The sequence below is a fragment of the Enhydra lutris genome, unplaced genomic scaffold (genome assembly GCF_002288905.1).
Source record: "Enhydra lutris kenyoni isolate GAN:26980312 unplaced genomic scaffold, ASM228890v2 scaffoldscaffold3, whole genome shotgun sequence".
NCBI classification, from domain to species: Eukaryota; Metazoa; Chordata; class Mammalia; order Carnivora; family Mustelidae; genus Enhydra; species Enhydra lutris.
The window spans coordinates 64,045,931-64,069,744 of record NW_019154087.1 but is presented as its reverse complement, the minus strand read 5'-3'; the positions used below and the strand labels follow the sequence as shown (position 1 = coordinate 64,069,744).

General features: G+C 35.2%; 1 protein-coding gene across 1 annotated transcript in view; it reads right to left on the bottom strand.

Moving 5' to 3' along the window:
- The window catches only part of LOC111153330 (LPS responsive beige-like anchor protein), a 754,899-nt gene that overhangs the window by 138,517 nt on the left and 592,568 nt on the right, over positions 1 to 23,814 (bottom strand). The window contains exon 47 of the mRNA XM_022512304.1: positions 7,056 to 7,208. Within this exon, the coding sequence (XP_022368012.1) occupies positions 7,056 to 7,208 (153 nt within the window). The remainder of the gene's footprint in view (positions 1 to 7,055; positions 7,209 to 23,814) is intronic.

The window sequence follows — 23,814 nt, the reverse complement described above, 5'->3', positions numbered from 1 at the left end:
GAATGCTATAAAGAGATACAGAGAATATGGCTGTGTGCAAGACAACAAGAGGCCTATAACAGATTCTTCCTTTGCTGCCCTCATAAGGAACCAACCCTGCTAAACTCTGATTTCAGATTCCAGAACTGCAAGTCAATAAATTTCTGTTGTTGAAGCCATCCAGTCTGTGGTACTTTATTATAGCAGCCTTAAGAAACTAATACAGTAACTCTCTCAACACCATAACCCAAAGTTCCTTCTCCACAGATCTTCAACATATTCTGGATTCTGTGTTCACTTCAGTTAGTCTATTTCTCCTAATCTCCCCTAATTACTACAGCTTTATAATAATTCTTGATATATAATAAAGCAAGTCCCCAAAACCTGTTCTTATTCTCAGAGAAGGTCTTGGCTATAATTGGCCTGTTGCCCTTTGTAATCTGTTTGTCATATTTCTGTTGGGCCTTGAACTGTTTTTTTTTTTTTTTTTTTTTTAAGATTTTGTTTATTTATTTGTCAGAGAGAGAGAGAGAGCAAGCACAGGCAGACAGAGTGGCAGGCAGAGGCAGAGGGAGAAGCAGGCTCCCTGCCGAGCAAGGAGCCCGATGCGGGACTCGATCCCAGGACGCTGGGATCATGACCTGAGCTGAAGGCAGCTGCTTAACCAACTGAGCCACCCAGGCGTCCCCCTTGAACTGGTTTTTACATTGAATTTATAAATAAGTTTGGGAGAATTAATACCCTAACAACATGGTACCTCTTTTTGCCTACTTGGATGTCCTTTTTAAACTAGAAGTTTCAAAGTAAATTAGTTATCAGGGACAAAAGCAAACTGAACAATAGTAATTTTAGGTTTTGTTGTTGTTTTTTTTTCCCCCCAAACTTCACACATAGCTGGCTCCCATTTCCCGGAGCTTTGGATCTGACCACTGTAGGGGATGGGGAGGGGGTGGGAAGGATAGGTCCACAGTTGAGAATGATTAATAACTACAACCATAATGGCTATTTACATTGGCCACATCACTATTAATGTGGAAAATGAAAAAGAAACTGGAAAAGGAACAATATAATAAAAGTATGTTAGCTCCTGGTATTTCTACTCCAAGGAATAGAAAAATATTGCCTGGTAAGCTCTCTTAAGAAATACTTTTAAATGCCATTTCTCAAAAAATAGAAGCAAGGATATGAATAAAGGTTAAAAAATTTTAAAAATGCAATCTCTTTCAAATCTCAAAACTTTCAACTTTATAAAACTTTTGCTATACACTGCAACTTGGAACATAATATGCTAATATAATAACCAAATTGCTATATCATTGTAAACTCAGTCATCTCAAGCCATAGGTCTTGCTATATGTGTATATAGCACTTTTTCATTAAGGACATAGATTTGTAGTTCCAACTATGCTGTCATCACTTGAGATTTGTAAATTTTCCTAATTCAAAGGAAAAAGTTATATAAGATTGACCTAGTTCCTTCAGAGATATAAGAAATATGAAAGTTTAAGTTGAATAAATTTAAATTTATCATCAGGAAAAAAATAAGGTTGGTAGAGAAGTAAAATCTGAAAATTTTATTTTTTTTCCTCAGACAATAATATAAAAATGTATATCATCATTTTTAAGTTGTCTATATATCATCTGGAAAGGAGACAAAATACTCATTTTATTTTTCTTTACCTTCTAAAGGAAGTGACTACTTATGTCTGAAATAGTAGAGAAGACGAAAGCTACAGAAGATACACAAAAGCAAATGTGATTCTAACTGGTAACCTCAGGGCAATCCATCAACAGAAGCCTTCCTTATTAGATTCATGCTACCTCTCAGCCTTAAGAAGCCTTCTACTTCAAAAACTTAAGTCATCAAAAATGAAGGAACCTCCAAAAAAGTAGAGATATTGATTATCTTAATCACTGAGTCTAACATTGCTGGTACATAGTTACTCAGTAAATGCTTTAAATGAATGAATTTCTTTTATTACAATTTGAATAAATTATATATCCTTCAGCTAAACCAAATGTTCCATTTCAACTTTTCATAAATATACCTATCGTTACTGTTCAGAGTATGGGTTTGTCTCTTACTTCAACTTAAAACTTGAGGGGTCTAAGAGGCAATATAATATAGGTCCATAACATCAACATTATATCATAAAAGATAAATGATGAGCCGTCTGAACTCATACAGTGTTACATTATTTTAAAGTATGAAAGCCTGGTTCTCATTTTTATTTCTGAAGCAGTATTTGGAATAAAAATGTTTTTTTTTCTGGTTCAGGTAATAATAAATAACACAGACCAATCTCTGGGATGTAGTTAAGACTGCTTTCGTTTTACCCTGATTCCAACGGTTCAGAATAAAGAAAATATAATTTATTTACCTGAAAGACTAATCAGATAGGTGGATTTTCTTTCTAAAATACACAGGATATTGTTTCCGTACATAAATCCTACACTTTAGCCAATTTGCCAATTGGAAATCAAGTTGAAAATAAGATCTTCATTACCTATAGAAAGCTCTGAGAATTAAAATGGTTAGGTAAGATAGTACTTATGGTCCTCTAACAAAAAGAGAAAATGTGGCATTACCAGTCGACCATCAAAATCATCCTCCTAAAAATATCTTATCCACTTGAATTAATATTTGGGCAACCAAATACATAAAAAAAAAAGTGCTGGGTATCTTAAAATGAGTATGTCAGTTAATTAATTCTGTGATCCCCTGCTACCAGCGGAGTACTGTACAATCTGTTATTCTTCACTGTCCTATAGATCATCTGTTCTTGGTGCTGGTTTGTTCCAGGAAGAGAGACAGCTGCAACACTATATCCCTGTTCAACCTGAGGACCATCTGACTTTAATTGTAACACACAGCTTGATGTGGCTCTGGCTATGAGAAGCCAAAGTATCGTCTGTAATAATCTGGAAAAGCAGAAACCTGCCAACAGAGGGCTGAAAACAGGGACTTGTGCTGTCTGGCTGCCTGACGGGTTGCAGGAAATATGATTAATGAGTAAGGTATAATGATATCAGGAACCCGATTAGCACCACAAAAAGGTCACAGATCAAAGTAGTATGCATTTCATGAGCTACAATCACTGCATAAAATCTGTGGACTTGAAGAGGTAAACCAAAAAGAGAAGGAGGATAAAACCCTTATGTGATAACATGCTAACAAATACACAAAATACCATACTAATAATTTAATCACTTATAGAAAGAGGAAGTTATAAAATGAATCAATACAGACTGTACTGTAGGAAAGCTCTGTTCATCATAGGTGTATACTGAATATTTTTGAAAGTGTATGAGTTATTGGATTCTTTCATAAAGACACATGGTAAGTAAAATCAAGTATTTTTTTCTAATTATAAATTTCAAAGATGAGATATAAATATTTGACCGTAAACTATGTTTGCATTTAATTTACAATGGATGTACTGTATGGTGACTAACATAACATAATTAAAAACTCAAGTATAAAAAAATTTGCAATGGAATTTTTATACAGTTAAGAAGATAAGCTCAGGAGTGCCTGGGTGGCTCAGTCCTTAAGCGTCTGCCTTCAGCTCAGGGCATGATCCCAGGAAACTGGGATCGAGCCCTCCATCGGGCTCCCTGCTAGTTGAGAAACCTGCCTCTCCCTCTCTCACTCCCCCTGCTTGTGTTCCCTCTCTCAATGTGTGTCTCTCTCTGTCAAATAAATAAATAAAATCTTAAAAAAAAAAAAAAAAAGAATATAAGCTTATTCAGAGCCTAAACTACAAAGACATAAAACTCACAGGAAGAGGAATCACTGGCACAAATGTTTAATAAAGTTAATGATTAGCTATAATAAATCTGCAATTAGTATTGTAAAATGCTATTTTGTATATAATTTCATGGGCAGGCAACTGGAATCTGATTGAAAACAATGGAATAAGTTGCTACCTTCTTTTCTATGGTACCCTTGGGAAGCCCATCCGAAACTGACATGGCTTTTCTGAGGTAATGACAGTGAGAGCAGAGATGGGAAGTACTATTAGGAGAGGAGCTTACCTCAATTTACACAATTAAATTTCCTTACTTGTCAAAATACTATTGGAATGCTTTTAGTATTACTTATTCAGATGTTTGTTTGCCTTCTACTCTTTTAAAGCAAACTAAATACTCTAACAAACCTCTTGACACTCTTAAGAGTACTAAATGGTAATAATTAATAGAGAGCTGATTCTCTTGAGACTTAGAATGTTAAATAATATTTAAGAAAGTGTTCCAGGGGTGCCTGGGTGGCTCAGGGGGTTAAAGCCTCTGCCTTCAGCTCGGGTCAGGATCCCAGGGTCCTGGGATCGAGCCCCACATCGGGCTCTCTGCTCAGCAGGGAGCCTGCTTTCCCCCCTCTCTCTCTCTCTCTCTGCCTGCCTCTCTGCCTACTTGTGATCTCTGTCAAATAAATAAATAAAATCTTAAAAAAAAAAAGTGTTCCAATAATAAAACAATCAGAACATGATTTAAGTTTTTTCTTAAAAATATATTCCTGAAGAATGAGGATGATTATTTATACCTTTCAAATATTACATAAATGTTATTTTATATCTACCTAATAGGAAAACCATTTTTTAAAAATGATGAATCATCTGGGATGCAGAAGAAACCATTAAAAAATGAAAAGACAAACATATGTTAGATAAAAAACTTTTACAAAGAATATATGAAGATCGCTTACAATTAAATAAGAAAAAACCCAATTTAAAAATAGGCAAAAGATATTAATAGTTTACCAAACAACATATATGAGTAGAAAATAAGCCTGTGAAAAGGTAGTCAATGTCATTTGTCATTAGGGAAATACAAATTAAAATTGCAATGAGATACCTACTATAGCAGCTAAAATAAATAATACTGACAATACCAAGTCTTGGCAACTTCTTCTAATATGACCCAGAAATTAAACTCCTAGGAATCTATCCAAGAGAAATGAAAACAGATGTTCACCCTAAGACATACATAAATATTTATAATAGGCTCAAACTCGGAACCCCAAATGTCCATGAATTGGTAAATAAGTATGCAAAAATATATCTATACACTGGAATATTATGCAGCAATATAATACAATATGCAACAATGTGGGTAAATCTCAAAAATATCATGCTAAATGAAAGAAGCCAGGCACACAAAGACTACACATTGCATGATACCATTTACATAAAATCTCTTAAAAAAAATAAAACTATATATGGGGCACCTGGGTGGCTCAGTGGGTTAAAGCCTCTGCCTTCGGCTCAGGCCATGATCCCAGGGTCCTGGGTTCGAGCCCCGCGTCGGGCTCTCTGCTCAGCAGGGAGCCTGCTTCCCTTCCTCTCTTCTCTACCTGCCTCTCCGCCTACTTGTGATCTCTCTCTGTCAAATAAATAAAATCTTTAAAAATAAATAAATAAATAAATAAATAAATAAATAAATAAATAAATAAAAATAAAACTATAGAGACAATCAGTGGCTGCCTGGGACAAAAAGTCCCAGAGCAGAAACTGACTGCAAACAGGTACAAGGAAATTTCCTGGAGAGATAGGTGTTCTCAAGCTGGATTATGGTGATGGTTACACAACTGTATAAATTTACTAAAACTCAAAGAATTGTATACTTTTAAAGGTGAGTTTTATGGCACATATATTATACCTCAGTAAATGTACTTTAAAAGGGTAATCACTGGAAGAAAATAATTATGGAATAACCATACCTTCTATTGATTTTCATGAATCCCTGGGTGGGGTGTGTGGAATCATACAACCATAGACAACGGTCACATCTAAAGTTCGACATCTCCCTCAGTATCTGTGAGAGCTAATCTTTGTATTACACACTCATTTTAACTGTATTCCTCCAAAACACATGGGGTAAAAGTAAAAACAGTAAAACACGTATCTGAAGACTGCGAAAGAATAATGTTAGGTACTAATTTTCAAGTGCCAACTGTAAGCCAAAGAATATTCTAGGTATTTTATATAGTATCTAAAATTCTATATTCATAATCTCCAGACTACATATGACAAAACCAAAGCTCAGAAAAATTAAACTGCCTAGAGTCCAAAAAGTAGCAAAGTGATTCATCCAGGATTGGGAAAATTGGTCTAACTTAAAGGCCTATGTTCATTCCACCCTGCTTACTTTCAGTGTACATAAAATGTGAAATTTGAGTAATAAATGGATTGCAATTAGGATCTGGAAGACAGGATTAAAATACAAATGTTGGTATAAAAGGTAAGAAATGTGACTTAGAAATATAAAATGCAAGAATTTTCCTTAAGTGTAAATTAAAAACACAATGGAATTTAGATTTTATTCTTCTTTTTAAAGGAATCTCTACACCCAACATGGGGCTTGAACTCATAACCCTGAGATCAAGAGTTGCATGCTCCACCAACTGAGCGAGTCAGGTACCTTTAGATTTCACTTTTAGTATGGAGTATGACAGAGATACTACTTTTCAAAACTGAGAGAAAAGCTCCTAGATTCCAAACTTTAATGAAACTTAAAGGCAAAAAGGAAAAGATGTATTACTTTTTCATGAAATAATACAAGAATGCACAGAAGAGAGGACTTCAAAGAGTTCACTAGGGAGGAGTCTGAAGAACACAATGATTACTGTGCTTTTAAGTTTTTAAGTTTTCACGTTCTAAATATTACATGAAGAGTCCCTTGAAAAAAATACAAGATATAACAAGAAAATCTTGTTTCTATTACCAAAAATGTGCAATGACCTTCTAACTTGGAGCATAGAATTATGCTATTTTCTTGGTACAAGAAACTCATGTTGCATAAAGCATATATTCCAGTTTCAGTTAATTCTGAATTATCATGTGCATATGAAAGTAACCTAAATTCTGCATAAAAGAATAAAAGAAACCGTTACACTTTTCAAGGCAATAAAATTTAATAAAATTTATATGGAAATTCACGAACTATTATGTCACTTTCAGTTATCTCTACTAACTATAGTTTTGTCCAGAAAACCAAGGGTTAATGATTATACCAACATATGAAAGATACTTTGAGAAGAGGCTCATGACAGACAGAGTAGATGATTACTATCTTACCAATCTGTTTATGCGAACAAATTCTTCTGAGGTTTTGGCCCAAGGAGGAAGTTCAACATCAGACACTACTGTCCCATCATCCATCACTCCAAGATTATAATTATTGAAGTTGACAAACATCTCAGGGAGATAATAAAATTCAGGGATCAACTCCTATATAAAAATAAAAGATAATGTCATAAACTGTAGAATACTGACTACATATTCATAAAAGGACATGGTCATTTCCTATTGTGCAGAATTATAACAAAATAAACATAGGGAATTTTTTTCTTTCCCAATATATCGTAGCTCTGATACTAAGCTATTATTAAGGTAGACAGATCTCATCCAACCAAATTCCTTATTGGTTGGTTATATGCTTCCTTTCAGGACAGTTATCATCTCAAAACTTTTAAATACCAACATTTGAGTATTAGCTGAGGTTTGATAAAATATAAACACATTAACATGCTATAACAATAACAGCTTAAACTAAATTTTTTATGAGGTATGTGGAACTTTTGCCAGAAAAAAACAAAATCTTTATAAGTATTAAAATGCCACTGCATTGGTCCCTTCATCAACTAGGAAAATATTCATTACAGTTAGCCATGGCTTAACAATATATTTTGCTCATATTTCAAAACACTCAAGTTTAGTTGTAATATACTACCTTTGATAAGAGATCAAAATTTGTAACTCTAGAAAATGACCTGCAATAAAAAACTTGGTAAATTAAATATATGACTCTACTAAGAACATTTAAAACACACTTCAATAGGGTGTTTTATAAGCAGAAAAATGCAGCTAGTTAGGTTTTTGTGTACAATAAGTCTCATGTATAACTATTTCAGAGGTCCTGTAGACCAGACTTCAAATCCAGTCTTGACATGGGTCAGTGACTCAGTGGTCTTTCAGATACCCCCTCAGGGCCAGCTATGGCAGGCCTGGCTTTCCAAACAGTTGAGTAAAATAGGGAGGTCATCAGATTTTGGACAAGGTCAGTATGAACTCTCCAGAGCAAAGAAAAAAGATCCAGCAGGAATTAAGCTATTATCACCTCCGTCATCCATGCGAAATGTTGCTGGACTTTGAATTGTACATCCTTTGTTTACAATCACAATAATTAACTAAGCAGCGTAGAAATGAGCTTGTCCTCCAAATGCCTGACAATCACCTGATTGAAAACTTGACTTGAAAAACACTTAAATTGAACAATTTTTTCCAAAAGGGAAGAACCTCTTAAAAGTTTAACCGTGAATGAAAAAAGTTATCACACAAAAATAGTAAGACTTTCATCTCCAAAAATGATGCATATAGGTCTTAACTGATAAAAGTGAAAGATACATGTGTGTTATTTTATGTAACAAAAAGTTACACTGGATATATTTGAAGTAACATTTATTGAGATAAGTCAGGTACTAAAATAAACTCTTAATAAATCTTATCACAGAACTTTACAAGGTATCACCTCCATTTTAAAAATGAACTAAGATTGAAATAAGTTAAGTAATTTGCCTGAGGTTATGCAGTTAATTTATGATAAATTTGGACCTTAGATCAAGATTTGTCAAACTCTAAAACCTGTGTCCTTCATCATCAAACTAGCATGAGTTCTACTTATACAGGATACATAATACTAAACATTTTAGATACAAGTTTTTAGCATATATTCTAAGTAATTTTTTAAAAAGTAAAAAACTTTTTACTCCTTCATAATAAGAAACTAGTTCTCCTTAAAAATATGTATATATTTATATATATATATATATACACATATATTTATAATACAATTAATCAAACAGGAAGATTTTTATAGTATACTTTAATTATTTACCCAAATATGAAGATGTTATGTTATAACTATTATTAATTTGCTGAAGTGTGCGTTCAATAAACTGCAACTTTGAGAAATTTTACCAAAATGTCTTACTTTCATTCCATATTACTTGTGCTAATAAAGAAGAATGCTACTTTTCCCAAATCTTATTCTACAACAAGAGGGAGGACCATACCTTTATATTCAAAGTATGACATTTCATAAAAATTTTAATACAAATGAAGTCTTCAAACATTCCTAGCACTAAAATTCTTATGATTTTGTGTATCTGTCTCTATCTTCTACATGTGTCATTTTATTCAGGTTGTTAAACAAACTGTACAAAACAGAAATGCTCTTCCTCATTCTTTTATAAGTTCTAAATTCAACGAACAGAAATATAGTTTGTTCCTGGCACACTATATTCAAACGTATAAATTTATTATGAATTTAAATGACTTTGTTGCTTTAATATTGACAGCACACCCTAATGATAAATTCACTTAATTTAGCTAAATGGAGCAAAAATCACACATAAAACAACAAAAAAATTTTGATGAAAAATACAAAGAAAGCAATTTTAAACTCAAAGTTTTTAGTGTACTATGTTAAACTTTCAGATATCATGCTGGGAGGAAAGGAGTAAATCATCAATTTCCATTTAATTACCACATATTTTGTGATTTCCTTCTAAAGATAGATATCCTGTAAATTTTGTACAATGGGCATTATAAAATATTTCAAAGTTAAAAATTAATAATTTATTAAATGAAAATAAAGATTAATATTTCAATTGTTATTTACTGATACCAATTTACTCTCTATTTTTTACTTCTTACCCCATACCCCACCAATTTCAAAAAAGCAGTCAGATAGTTGTAGAACATATGGAGTGTCTAGAGTGGAAGCCTCTTGAAGACATCTTTTTTCTGTCTTTTGTCAAAGTCTAAGCAAACAGAGGAGATTATGTAAGATGTCCAGGAAGAAGCAGTATCAAAAGTTAGTATGTTAAGTACAGAAGCTAAAGAAGAAAGAAATTGTTCCCAAGATTTGGGAAACAAATTTCTCAAAATCTATATACAATCAGCTTTCTTTTGGCCTGAGGGGAAGAGGAAGGGATGAAGAGGTTAAGTTTATACCCCAGGGGACAGCAAATGATGATCAGGGTCATGGCCTGCCCATACAGTACTTATGCATGAATTAGAAAAAGGCAACCCTTCTGGGCTAACAGAGCCAAAGGGAACTCAGTTTGGTAAGTGTACCACATGCTGGATTTCAGCTCCTATTCTTTCCTTCAGTAAAGTGCCAGCACATACATTCTGCCCAACTGCCCAACGTAGTAGTCTCATGATGGTATACTTAGGGAAATTAGTGCATGGTGCCTTTGTAATCAGCAAATATTTCTTTGTAATTAGCAAATATTTCTTAACCCAAGTAGAGCTGCCTATTTTCAAAAAGCTTCCAGAAAGCTATGTGTCTTTGACAATGAGGATATGACCAATAAACAAGATAGACTAAAGATGTGAAGGCCAATTTCTAGATATCACAGACTAGAAAAAGAGGTCCCTGCTCTATTCTCTAATGACTGTGAATGAATTTCTTACTAGCCTGATATGAAGAAGATCTGAATTCAAATTGGGACATTTCTTAAACACTTGAGTTGGTAATTATGAATTTATACTCCAATAATAAAAAGACACCAGTGTATTTAGTGATAATTACCCTAAGGAGACAAAACAGTAGGAAGAATGCAGTATGAGCAGAAATATAAACACAATGTGGTAATTTATTTTATTAATAAAATATTTTAACATACAGAATTATTGAATCATTATATTGTACCCCTGAAGCTAATAACACTAGATGTTAATTATACTCAAATAAAAAAAAAAAAGTTAAAATATAAAAAATTTTAAAAATAAAAGAATAAGTTCCTCTTCTTTGATTATTTTATTAAGCCTTAGGTAGGCTTATGAAGGTAACAGAACACATCATTATCACAAAGAAGTATTTATTTGGTTTTTATTCTTTTAGAAAACTGTGTTAAGATCTGGGATGTAGAGACATGAGTATCTAAATTGCTAAGTAAAAGTGAAACAATATATTTATTAGAACATAACTGGTAGTGGGAACAAACAGCAGTCTAGGAATTCAAAAGAGAAAATGATGTCTAAAAGTTGGGGTGGAAAGAGAAAGCTATAGGGTAAATAGCATAATACACTGTATTTCCCTAATACAACACTCATCAAACTGTACTGTAATTGTCTGTTCACTTTTATCTCCCACTAAATTGAAGGCTCCATAAGATTGAGGACTTTAGGGACGCCTGGGTGGCTCAGTTGATTAAGCGGCTGCCTTCGGCTCAGGTCATGATCCCAGCGTCCTGGGATCGAGTCCCACATCGGGCGCCTTGCTCATCAGGGAGCCTGCTTCTCCCTCTGCCTCTGCCTGCCATTCTGTCTGCCTGTGCTTGCTCTCTCTCCCTCTCTCTCTCTCTGACAAATAAATAAATAAAATCTTTAAAAAAAAAAAAAAAAAAGATTGAGGACTTTACCTATCCTGTTCACCACTAAACCTCCAAACCCTAGGCACAGAGTGTAACACATATTCGGTATTCAGTAAAAATCTGTTGATTGAAAAATGGCATTTAAAATAAGAAATAAATAACCAGAGAAGAAAGACCAGAAAGTCCTGACAGGGGAATATAGAGACTGAAATATGGGTATCACTTGCTTCTAATGATCGATGAAGAATGATGTAATTGGTTTAGAGAGGACTAAATACATGCAGTGGGAGATATAGGTAGGATCAAAGTGTAGAAAGCCCTGAATGTCATGCTGTGAATTTCAGCTTTTTTTAATAAGAAAAAAAATTTTCCCATCAGGACATTTTAAAAATGAACATAAATTTATTTGTTTATTTATTTAAAAGATTTATTGGGTGCATGGGTGGCTCAGTCACTTAAGCTTCTGCCTTCAGCTCAGGTCATGATCCCACAGTCCTGGGTTGGAGCCCCCCCCCCCCCCCCCCCCCCAGTCAGGATCCCTGCTCAATGGTGAGTCTGTTTCTCCTGCTCTACCCCAGCTCCTGTTCTCTCTCTCTCTCTCTCGAATAAATAAAATCTTAAAAAAAAAAAAAAGAAGGATGTATTTATTTATTTGAGACAGAGAGCGAGAAAGAGCGATCAAGAGAGTGTGGGGGTTGGGAGGAGGGGCAGAGAGAGAGGGAGAATCTCAAGTAGACTCCTCGGTGAGCACAGAGCCCTAATCCACAGGAGGCTCAATCTCATGACCCTGAGATGATGACTAGGGCAGAAATCAACAGCTGGCCGCTTAACTGACCAAGCCACCCAGACACTCCCCCAAAAATGAACATGAATTTAAAGATAAATATTTCCAACAAATTAACAGTGAAGAGAAAGACTACAAAGAATTTACATTTAGTATAAAAAACATCATCAAATAAGCACAATTACGTTGAATAAAGAAGTGAGCACATATACCTAAAACATTTTACAACTTCATTATAAGAAAATCTGCATAAATAAACCAGTTGATGGGAATGGAATACCCTCTTGTTATAAAACAAATACACTGAACTCAACTGAGATACAAACATTTGACAAAAAAGTATATATAATGCCTAAATTTTACTATGGATATAGTGACATTTAAGTATTTATACTTGCAGAATTCCAACTTAATCCTAAAAGTATCTTCCTAAAAGAACCATGCCTTAACACCCAAATATTAAGTTCAAAATTATCTCTTTTGACAGATGATATTTAGTAACACAGTCAAAGATTATGTCTAATACTTCTAATGTACATTTACAATGTAAAGTATGTTTTACATTCATCAGAACAGAACATTCAGCTCTGGATAAAAAACATATGCTCAGAAATTCTTTATACCACCAGTGGAAAATGATAAGTAAACAACACTGACAGAAGACAGAGATATTTATAATTCAAATTTTCTTCTGACTTGCTGACACTAATTTTACTCTCTTTCATTTAATTAGGCAGATGCGTCTCAGAGGCAGGTAACATGGTCAAAATGTAGTGTATCATCTCCTAAAAAAGATCTGGAAGGTTTAACCAGAGGTTATACAACAGTTCAGGATAAACCCATTGCTTTGATCACAAATCCTAAGGCTTTCATGGCATAATGACAAGGATTGGTTGTGACCACACACATATGCTTTAGTTTTCTTTATTAAGATATGGTTCCCATTGCTATGGTCTCTGCAGTGAGGTTGTATGATTCTCCTAATAGACACCAATTCTATCCATTCAAATAAAACCATCACTTCAATAATACCTGAGTAACCCTAGAAAATACTCATTTATTAACCCAAAGAAATAAGAAAATCAATACTAAAGATAAAACAAAAGATGCTACTATAGAGCTATGGTTAAATTTTTATTATATTCTTACTAAATTATAAAATCTTGACAACTCAAATATGAGAATAGCAAGGTAACAAAATTAATGTATATTGCTTTGAGGACACTGACAGTAAAAAGGATGTGAAAACAAAATTTTTGCTTTTCACCATTTGGAAGATGATATATTTTATGAAGGGAGAAAAAAAATAAGCTTTATTAATAAATAAAACAGTTATGAACAAGTTATGAAAAAATAATGAACATGTTCCAATACATTTTGAAATTCAAATATTTATTTTGTTAGCCCCAAAATGAGAAAAACGTTTTTAAAAAACTGATTAGAGTTGAGTTGTACCTATAAATAATTTTAAATAGACAGCATATTGCAAAGTTTTCAAATTGATGTTTAAATTTAGTTTCTCTTTATTTGGTAGATAAAATGCCATTTTTTCCTTTAATAAAATAAAAATAATAGTAATTTTTAAAATTAGAGAAGGAAAAATGATCTATAATCCTTCTAGATAGATCCAATAAATATCATGTGGTTTTAGATATTATAAAAACTGTCCTTTCAAATACATTTAAATAAAGAAAAATCATGAATTACAAACCAATAAATAATAGATAATCTACAGCAATCTAATACAGTAGAGAGAATAATTGGGTTTGAGTCTTATCTACTCAACTTACTGGTCACATGCCCTTAATTTAATTTTTCTGACCCTTATTCACCTGCATTCTATTTTGAAACACAGGCTTGTTGTGATGCTTAGAATACAAAATTCTATAGGCACGTTTGGTATTATTATTACTGTTACTATTATTGTTATTAATGTGACCCCCGATAAAAATCCAAAATTACAGACTCAACTTAACTCATAGTGAAAGCAAACAGGTCATTCATGGAATTATGCCCATTCATAAAAACATTTAACATAATTCTAAGGGCATTTAAAAAACTTAATTTGTAAAAATAAAATGTCCACAAAAATATTTGACTTAACAAATTCCTACTAAATAAACACCACATTTTAAAAATATGTATTTATTGTTTATTAGCAATGATGGTATAGCTTAACATTCCTCACTTTATGATGAAGACCCTGAATATCTTATAGTTCTCTCCTGCTATGAACACATTTTGCACTTCTATATTTGGACTAGACATCTTCACTGAGCTGTGTGCTATTTCAGCCCTGTCTTAAAGGCAACTGTAATTTGGGAAGAGATAATGGACAGTAATAATGCAAACAACAGGCAAGGGGTAACTGCCATAAATAAAATGCCCACCTTAAATCCTTTCTGGAACAAGCTGTAAAATACATACGTATATACACACTTATTGCTATGAGTATGGGGGAGAACAGTTAATATCTATGTCTACAAACATATTAATGAGCAGCCCACATTTTTAAGTGAACAAAAATATCATAAGATCACTGTTCAAAAAACAAATCACAGCTGATGTGTGTACATTTTTATAATTCAGGAAGACAGGAACATTTTCTAAGTGCCTTAAAAGATTTCTTTTTCCCGCCTAATATATAAGTAGCACAAGAAAAATATTCAATGTTTCAAGCAATATCTATCAAAGAACAAAATAATGGTTCATTGTAAACGAAAGAGTAAAAGGTTACCTAAATGCTAAAAAAAAAAAAAAGTACATAGTTACAACATTTAATCTATTGATACATAAAAGGTTAAAGAGATGTCGTTAAATGCACATATCTGAAAGGTACGCATAAGTTGTATATAAAAACAAGAATGAATAGATATGTAGTTCTGTTAGAGTATGAATGTTTTACACTGTTAAGAGACAGGTGAGTCAGTTTAAACTCAATCTCATGTGGATGTGAGTGTGAAAGAGATAATGATGGAATAATACAAAAGAAAGAGAGAAGAAAGGGAGGGAGGGAGGACATATGCCAGAAATGTGCAAAGGATGTATGAAAAAGGTGGGATTTTAATTTTACTTTCTTCCAGCATTTAAAAAATTCTGATTTAAAAATATGTCTGAAAACAGAAGAATAATAAGAATATTTTAATAAATAAAACTACTGACTAATCGAAGTTTAAGCTTTTTAAAAAAAAACAAATGTATCAAGAAATACATTTCTAGCAATTATGCTCTATTAGCTATAGCTAAATACTTTCTTATAAATGGGTCTAACACTGATGCCATCAGCATCAGTGGAATATATTAAGGTAGAAGGCATGCTGATAGAGGAAAAAAGGAACCTAACTTATCTTCAGATTACAGAATCCTGGGATTTCTGAGGCAATAGAGGGCAAGTCAAAGGACTCACGTTATTTTTGTTTTTTTTTTTTTAAGATTTTATTTATTTATTTGACAGATGGAGATCACAAATACACAGAGAGGTAGACATTGAGAGAGAGGAGGAAGCAATCTCCCTTCCGAGCAGAGAGCCTGATGCAGGGCTCAATCCCAGGACCCCGGGATCATGACCCAAGCCGAAGGCAGAGGCTTTAACCCACTGAGCCACCCAGGCGCCCCAGGACTCATGTTCTTAAAAATCTCACAAGACAAAAATAAAGCTATTCTATTATTATCTCCATTTTGATCATATCCATTATTTAACAAACATGTATATACTTAAAACTTTTTAAAAAGATTTTATTTATTTATTTGTCAGAGAGAGAGAGAGAGCATAAGCAGGGGGAGCACAAGGCAGAGGGAAGCAGCAGGCACCCCAATGAGCAGGGAGCTTGATGTGGGGCTCAATCCCAGGACCCTTAGATCATGACCTGAGCCAAAGGCAGACAGACAGTTAACTGACCGAGCCACCCAGATGTCCCTATAATTAAAACTTTTAATAGTTAATTCTTTTTTTTTTTTTTTTAAGACTTTAAGTGAGGGGATAGGGGGAACATACTTCAGCTTCATAAATCTAACTATGAAAAATCCACAATGAATATCATCCTCAGTGGGAAAAAGCTGACAGCCTTCCCTTTGAGATCAGGAACATGACAAAGATGACCACTCTTGCTACTGTTGTTCAACAAAGTACCAGAAGTCCTAGCAACAGCAACAGCAATCAGACAACAAAAAGAAATAGAAGGTATTCAAATTGGCAAAGAAGTCAAACTCATTCTCTTCACAGATGACATGATACTTTGTATGGAAAACCCAAAAGACTCCACCCCCAAACTACTAGAACTCATACAGCAATTCAGTAATGTGGCAGGATACAAAAATAATGTAGAGAAATAAGTTGCTTTCTTATACACTAACAATGAAAATATAGAAAGGGAAATTAGAGAATTGATTCCATTTACTATAGCATCAAGAACCATAAGATACCTGGGAATAAACCTAACCAAAGATGTAAAGGATCTGTACTCAAGTGACTATGGAATACTCATGAAAGAAATTGAAGAAGACATAAAAAGATGGAAAAGCATTCCATGCTCATGGATTGGAAGAACAAACATTGTTAAAATGTCTATATTGCCTACAGCAATCTATACTTTCAATGCCATCTGGATCAAAATTCCACCGGCATGTTTCAAAGGGCTGGAACAAGCAATCCTAAAATTTGTATGGAACCAGAAGAGACCTCGAATTGCTAAGGAAATGCTGAAAAAGAAAAACAAAACTGGGGGCATCACATGGCCAGATTTCAAGCTTCACTACAAAGCTGTGATCACCAAGACAGAATGGTACTGGCACAAAAACAGACACATAGACCAGTGGAACAGAGTAGAGAGCCCAGATATGGACCCACAACTATATGGTCAAATAATCCTCGACAAAGCAGGAAATAATATCCAGTGGAAAAGACAGTCTCTTCAATAAATGGTGCTGGGGAAATTGGACAGCTATGTATAGAAGAATGAAACTCAACCATTCTCTTACACCGTACACAAAGATAAACTCGAAATGGATAAAAGACCTCAACATGAGGCAGGAATCTATCAAAATCCTAGAGGAGAACATAGGCAGTAACCTCTTCAACATCGGCCACAGCAACTTCTTTCAAGTCATATTTCCAAAGGCAAAGGAAACAAAAGCAAGAACGAACTTTTGGGACTTCATCAAGATCAAAAGTTTCTTCACAGCAAAGGAAACAGTCAACAAAACAAAGAGACAACCCACGGAATGGGAGAAGACATTTGCAAATAACAGTACAAAGGGCTGATATCCAAGATCTATAAAAAACTCCTCAAACTCAACACACACAAAGCAGATAATCACATCAAAAAATGGGCAGAAGACATGAACAGACACTTCTCCAAAGAAGACATACAAATGGCTAACAGACACATGAAGAAATGTTCATCATCATTAGCCATCAGGGAGATTCAAATCAAAACCACATTGAGATACTACCTTATACCAGTAGAATGGCCAAAATCAACAAGACAGTAAACAAGTGTTGGAGAGGATGTGGAGAAAGGGGAACCCTCTTACACTGTTGGTGGGAATGTAAGTTGGTGCAGCCACTTTGGAAAACAGTGTGGAGATTCCTTAAGAAATTAAAAATTGAGCTGCCCTATGACCCTGCAATTGCAATACTGGGTATTTACCCCAAAGATACAGATGTAGTGAAAAGAAGGGCCATCTGTATCCCAATGTTCATAGCAGCAATGGCCACAGTTGCCAAACTGTGGAAGGAACCAAGATGCCCTTCAATGGACGAATGGATAAAGAAGATATGGTCCATATACACTACGGAGTATTATGCCTCCATCAGAAAGGATGAATACACAATTTTTGTATCAACATGGACGGGACTGGAAGAGATTATGCTGAGTGAAATAAGTCAAGCTGAGAGAGTCAATTATCATATGGTTTTGCTTATTTGTGGAGCATAAGGAATAACATGGAGGACACTGAGAGATGGGGAGGAGAAGTAAGTTGGGGAAAATCAGAGGGGGAGACAAACCATGGCAGACTATGGATTCTGAGAAACAAACTGAGGGTTTTGGAGGGAAGGGGGTTGGTGGGTACTAAGGGGGGCACCTATTGCATGGAGCACTGGGTGTGGTGCATAAACAATGAATTTTGGAACACACAGAAAAAAATTAAATTAAAAAAATAAAAATAAAGAGTTTATTTATTTCACAGAGAGAGCAAGAGAGCACAAACAAGGGGAGCAGCAGAGAGAGAGGGAGAGCAGACTCGCTGCTGAGCAAGGAGCCAGATGCAGGGCCCAAACCCAGGACCCTGGGATCATGGCCTGAGCTGAAGGCAGATGCTTAACTGCTACCCAAACACCCCTAAGAGTTAATTCTTAAAGGTAAACACATTCCTGTAACATTACAATAGTCGTTTATTAAAAAATTTATAATCTATTAGGATTTAATTGCATTCTCTCTACTTGAATTTAAGTATGAAATATGCTGTATTAATCCTACTCATTTTTTAAGTTAATACACATTTTATGTTCATTACTAATAATACACAATTATAACATAGGTTTTTAATTCAATATCCAAGATGTGACCAGTACAGGATGTCCATATAGACTTCTTTTATAAAGCTATAACAGTAACAGCTCAATCCGTCTTAACTGTAAAAATTCAGAAAATGAAACTATTCTCACCTCTTGATTGGCAGATGACATTTCAGCTATCAGTTGTCTTGTGGACAGAAAAACCCTTCCTAAAATATGAAGCATTAGTAACACCATTCCATGTGGAGCACATATCGACCTAGGTTTTGCTATTCCCTTCCAGCTGGGATGGCCATGTACTCTCCTCTTTCTCTAAAAATGTCTCCCAGTCTCTTTCACTGATTGTGCTTTGACTTTTTTTTTTTTTTTAAGATTTTATTTATTTATTTGACAAAGATAGAGACAGCAAAAGAGGGAACTCAAACAGGGGAAGTGAGAGAGGGAGAAGCAGGCTTCCTGCTGGCAGGAAGCCCAATGCGGGGCTTGATCCTAGGACTCTGGGATCATGATGTGAGCTGAAGGCAGACACTTAATGACTGAGCCACCCAGGCACCCCCTCTTTACTTGACATTTTAAAATCTATTTATTCTTGGGGCACCTGGGTGGCTCAGTGGGTTAAGCCTCTGCCTTTGGCTCAGGTCCTGATCCCAGGGTCCTGGGATCGAGTCCCACATCAGGCTCCCAGCTTGTGTGCTCATTCTCTCTAATAAATAAAATCTTCTTTTAAAAAAAGTTTAAGAAAAAGAAAATCGATTTATTCTTTTAGTCATTCAACCAATATTCACTGATTTCTAACTAAACGCAAGGCACTGTTCAAAATGCTGAGGTTACAAGATAAATAATACAAAAAGTCCCTACCTTCATAAAGCTCTAATGATGGAGACATAAACAAACTAATATGTATGTATCATATCAAATAGTGGCAAGCACTATGTAAAAAAAAAAAAAAAAAAAAATGGGGGATACAAAATGAGGGTTGATGTGGTGGTATTTTATAAAGGGTGTTCAGACATGTCCACTCTGAGGAGTGACATTTTTGCTGAGACCTGAATGAAATAATGAAATGAGCAAAGCAAATATCTGGGGGAAAGTGGCAGAGGCAGAGAGTACATCACATGCAAAGCTACCAAACTAGGAGTGCACTTGGCATTTCTGAAAGGGAATAACAATAAAGGCAAGTGAGGCTACAGCAGAGTAAAAGAGAACAATCAGAGAAAGAGCCAGATAACCAGATAGGACCTCAGTGTCTACAGCAAGAACCTGAATTTTGTTCTAAGTTACATGAGCAGTCATTGGAGAGATTGGGGTACAGGAATATGATCTGATTTACAAAATAAAAAGATTACTCTTGTTGCTGTATAGAGAAACACCACATGGCAAACAGGTGAAGCGAGAAATATGGCCACTTGGACTAGGGCCCTAGTGATGGATGTGGTTATAACTAGTCAGATTCTGAATATATTTTGAAGGTTGAGAGGATGGGCAATGAGGTGTGAGTGAAAGGGAGGAATCAAAGATTCTAAGCTTTTTAAAGGCCTGTGCAAACTGGTAAATGGTGCTGTCTTTAACTAACATGGCAAACACTGGGGAAAGAGCAGGACTTTTTCTTTGAGTTTTTTTTTTTTAAGATTTTTTAAAATTTATTTGACAGACAGATCACAAGTAGGCAGAGAGGCAGGCAGAGAGAGAGAGGAGGAGGAGGAGGTAGGCTCCCTGCTGAGCAGAGAGCCCAATGCGGGACTCGGTCCCAGGACCCTGGGATCATGACCCGAGCCGAAGGCAGAGGCTTCAACCACTGAGCCACCCAGGCGCCCCTTCTTTGAGTTTTATATTGGACTTGTTCAGTTTAAAATGCCTATGAACAGGGGCACCTGGGTGGCTCAGTCAGTTAAGCATCTAACTCTTAGTTTCAGCTCAGATCATGATCTCAGAGTCCTGAGATTGAACCCCTGTATTGGGCTTGGCACTCAGTGAGGAGTCTACTTGAAGATTCTCTTCCTCTGTGCCTCTACTCCTCGCTCATGAGTATGCTTTCTCTCCTCTCTCTAAAATAAATAAATAGGGATGCCTGGGTGACTCAGTTGCTTAAGTGTTTGCCTTCAGCTCAGGTCACGATCCCAGGGTCCTGGGATCGAGCCCCACATAGGGCTCCTTGTTCAGTGGGGAGCCTGCTTCTCCCTCTGCGTGCTCTGCCTGCTGCTCTCCCTGCTTATTCTCTCTCTCTCTCTCTCTGATAATAAAATCTTAAATAATAATAATGATAATAATAATACATATTTATATAATTTTATGTATAAATTTATAAATATATATATAAATATTTTTAAAAATACCTAGAACATATAACTAGTTCAAAAGGAACTAAGTATATAAATCTAGAATTCAGGGGAGAGCCATGAGAGAAAGTGCAGACACCTAGGAAAAAGGTATTGATACAGAAGAGATCTAAAAACTTGAGTCCTAAGGTACCCTAATAATTTAGGGTATGAAAACAAAATGATGCAGTAAAAGAGACTGGGTTGGGAGGAAGGTAAGAAGATAGCCAGGAGAGGATAGCTTCTTACTCCAGAAACAAAGTAAAGAAAATGTCACACACACACAAAAAATAGAACAAGTTAATTTTGTCAATAATGGTGACAGATCAAGTAAGATGAGAACTGAGTATCTGCATTTCACAACAGGGAAGTTGTTCATCAATGCCTTTGGCAAGACTGACTGCAATGACGTGGTACAAAAGAAAGCTTGATTTGAGTGGGCTCAGGAGATAATGGGAGCTGAGCAAGTGGAGAACAAATGAACAGACTACTCTTTTGAGCAGTTCATAATAACTATCACCTATTATTCCTTCTTATCCTACATGCCTCTGAAACATTTCTAAAGCTTAGGTTTGAATTTTCAACTAGTAGGTGATATTTTCCTTGTTATTATGGAAATACATCACTGTGCCAAAAACTGAATTCATATACTTACCCTACAAGCTTGCTTCACTGTTAATTCATAGCATCCTTAACCCAGGCACCAAACCTGACGAATCATCTTTAGACATATAGATAGCCAAGAAACATACAAAAAGATACTCAACATTACTTATCAATAGGGAAATACAAATCAAAACCACAAAGAGGTAGCACCTCACACTTGTCACATGGCTAGTATAAAAAAATAAGAAATAACAAATGTTGCCAAGGATGTGGAGAAAAGGGAACCCCAATGCACTGCTGATGTCAATGCAAAGTACAGCCACTATGAAAAACAGCATGGAGGGTCCTCAAAAGCTTAAAAATAGAACAACACCACAATCCAGCAATTCCACTTCTGGGTATTTATCCGAACAAAACAAAAACACTAATTAAAAAAAAATTATTTATAATAGCCAAGATACAGAAGCCATCTAAGGGTATACCAATAGACGAATGAACAAAGAAAATGTGGTGTGTGTGTGTGTGTGCATGTACGTATATAGATAGGTAGGTAGATAGGAGGAATGTTACTTAGCCATAAAACAAGAAGAAAGAAAGAAATCTTACCATTTCTGACAACATAGATGGATCTAGATGGTACTCTGCTAAGTGAAATAAGTCAGACGGAGAAAGAGAAAGACCCTATGATTTCACTTAAATGTGAAGTCTAAAACCAAAAATGAAAAAACAAACAAATATGGAAATAGACTCATAGGTACAGAGAACAATCTGGTGGTTGCCAGAGAGAAGGGAAGTAGGGGGCTGAGGGAAGTAGGGGGCTGAGGGAAGTAGGTGAAAGTGATTAAAAGGAACAAACTTCCAGGGCACATGGACAGGTCAGTCGGTGGAGCATGTTACTCTTGATCTCCCGATTGTGGGTTTAAGCCCCATGTTGGGTGTAGAGATTACTTGAAAATAAAATCTTAAAAAAAAAAAAAAAAAAGGAACAAACTTCCAGTTATAAAATAAGTCAAAGAGATGTATGGCATAAGGAATATAGTTAATAATATAACTTTGCATGGTGACAGATGGTAGCTACATTTATCATGGTGATCACTCTGTAATTATATAAATGTTGAAGCATTATGTTGCACACCTGAAATTAATATTGTATGTCAGCCATACTTCAAATGAATAAAAAAAATAAACAACTTTATGTCATTCTATCCCTATAGCCAACCAAATGCTGAATTCTGAAGAATTAACCCATTCCTGAATTCATCCCCTTAACCACTTAACTAGTTGAGGCTTTTATCATCTTTCCCTTTATAATCTTTCCCTTTAATAGCCTCCTAACATTTCTCCTGACCTCCAGCTCTCATTTTTTTTTCCCATCTCTTCCACTTTTCCCCCAGTGGGATCTATCTTCCATACTGCTGCCAAAGCTCTTTCTTCTTTCACGGTACTTCCGCTCAAAAATTGGGGAGCCTGGGTGGCTCAGTGGGTTAAGCCGCTGCCTTCGGCTCAGGTCATGATCTCAGGGTCCTGGGATCGAGTCCCGCATCGGGCTCTCTGCTCAGCAGGGAGCCAGCTTCCCTCTCTCTCTCTCTCTCTCTCTCTCTGCCTGCCTCTCCGTCTACTTGTGATCTCTCTCTGTCAAATAAATAAATAAAATCTTTAAAAAAAAAAAATCTTAAATGGTTCCTCATGACCTATAGCAAGGGATGGTAAACTACAGCCTAAGGAACAAAAATGACCTGCCAGCTGTTATTGTAAGTAAACTTTTATTGTAATATAGTCACACTCATTTGTATACATATTGCCTATGGCTGCTTTTACACTACAGTGGAACTCAGTAGCTGTGATATGGACTGCAAATCGAAAAATATTTATTATCTGGCTATTTGCAGAAAAATTTTGCTGAACTGACCTATAGAACTAAGCCAAGTATCTTTAGAATGTTACCAATAATCTTTATATGAGATCACAATGGCCTTTCAGCATCTCTCCTTTGTTTCCTACACACCAGAGCATGTAAGACCAGTTAGCAGACCAATAAACATTCCCTAATGTGCCAATTTTGTCAATCTGACTTTACACATGTCATTTTCCTTGCTCAGAATTCACAAAGTATTAATTTAATAAATATTTTATTTAGTGTCCACTATGTTCCAGGTAGTGCTTTAAGCTCTAGGAAAAAACCACTGAGCAAAACAGTCCAATTCATGCTGTCATGGAGCTAATGTTCCAT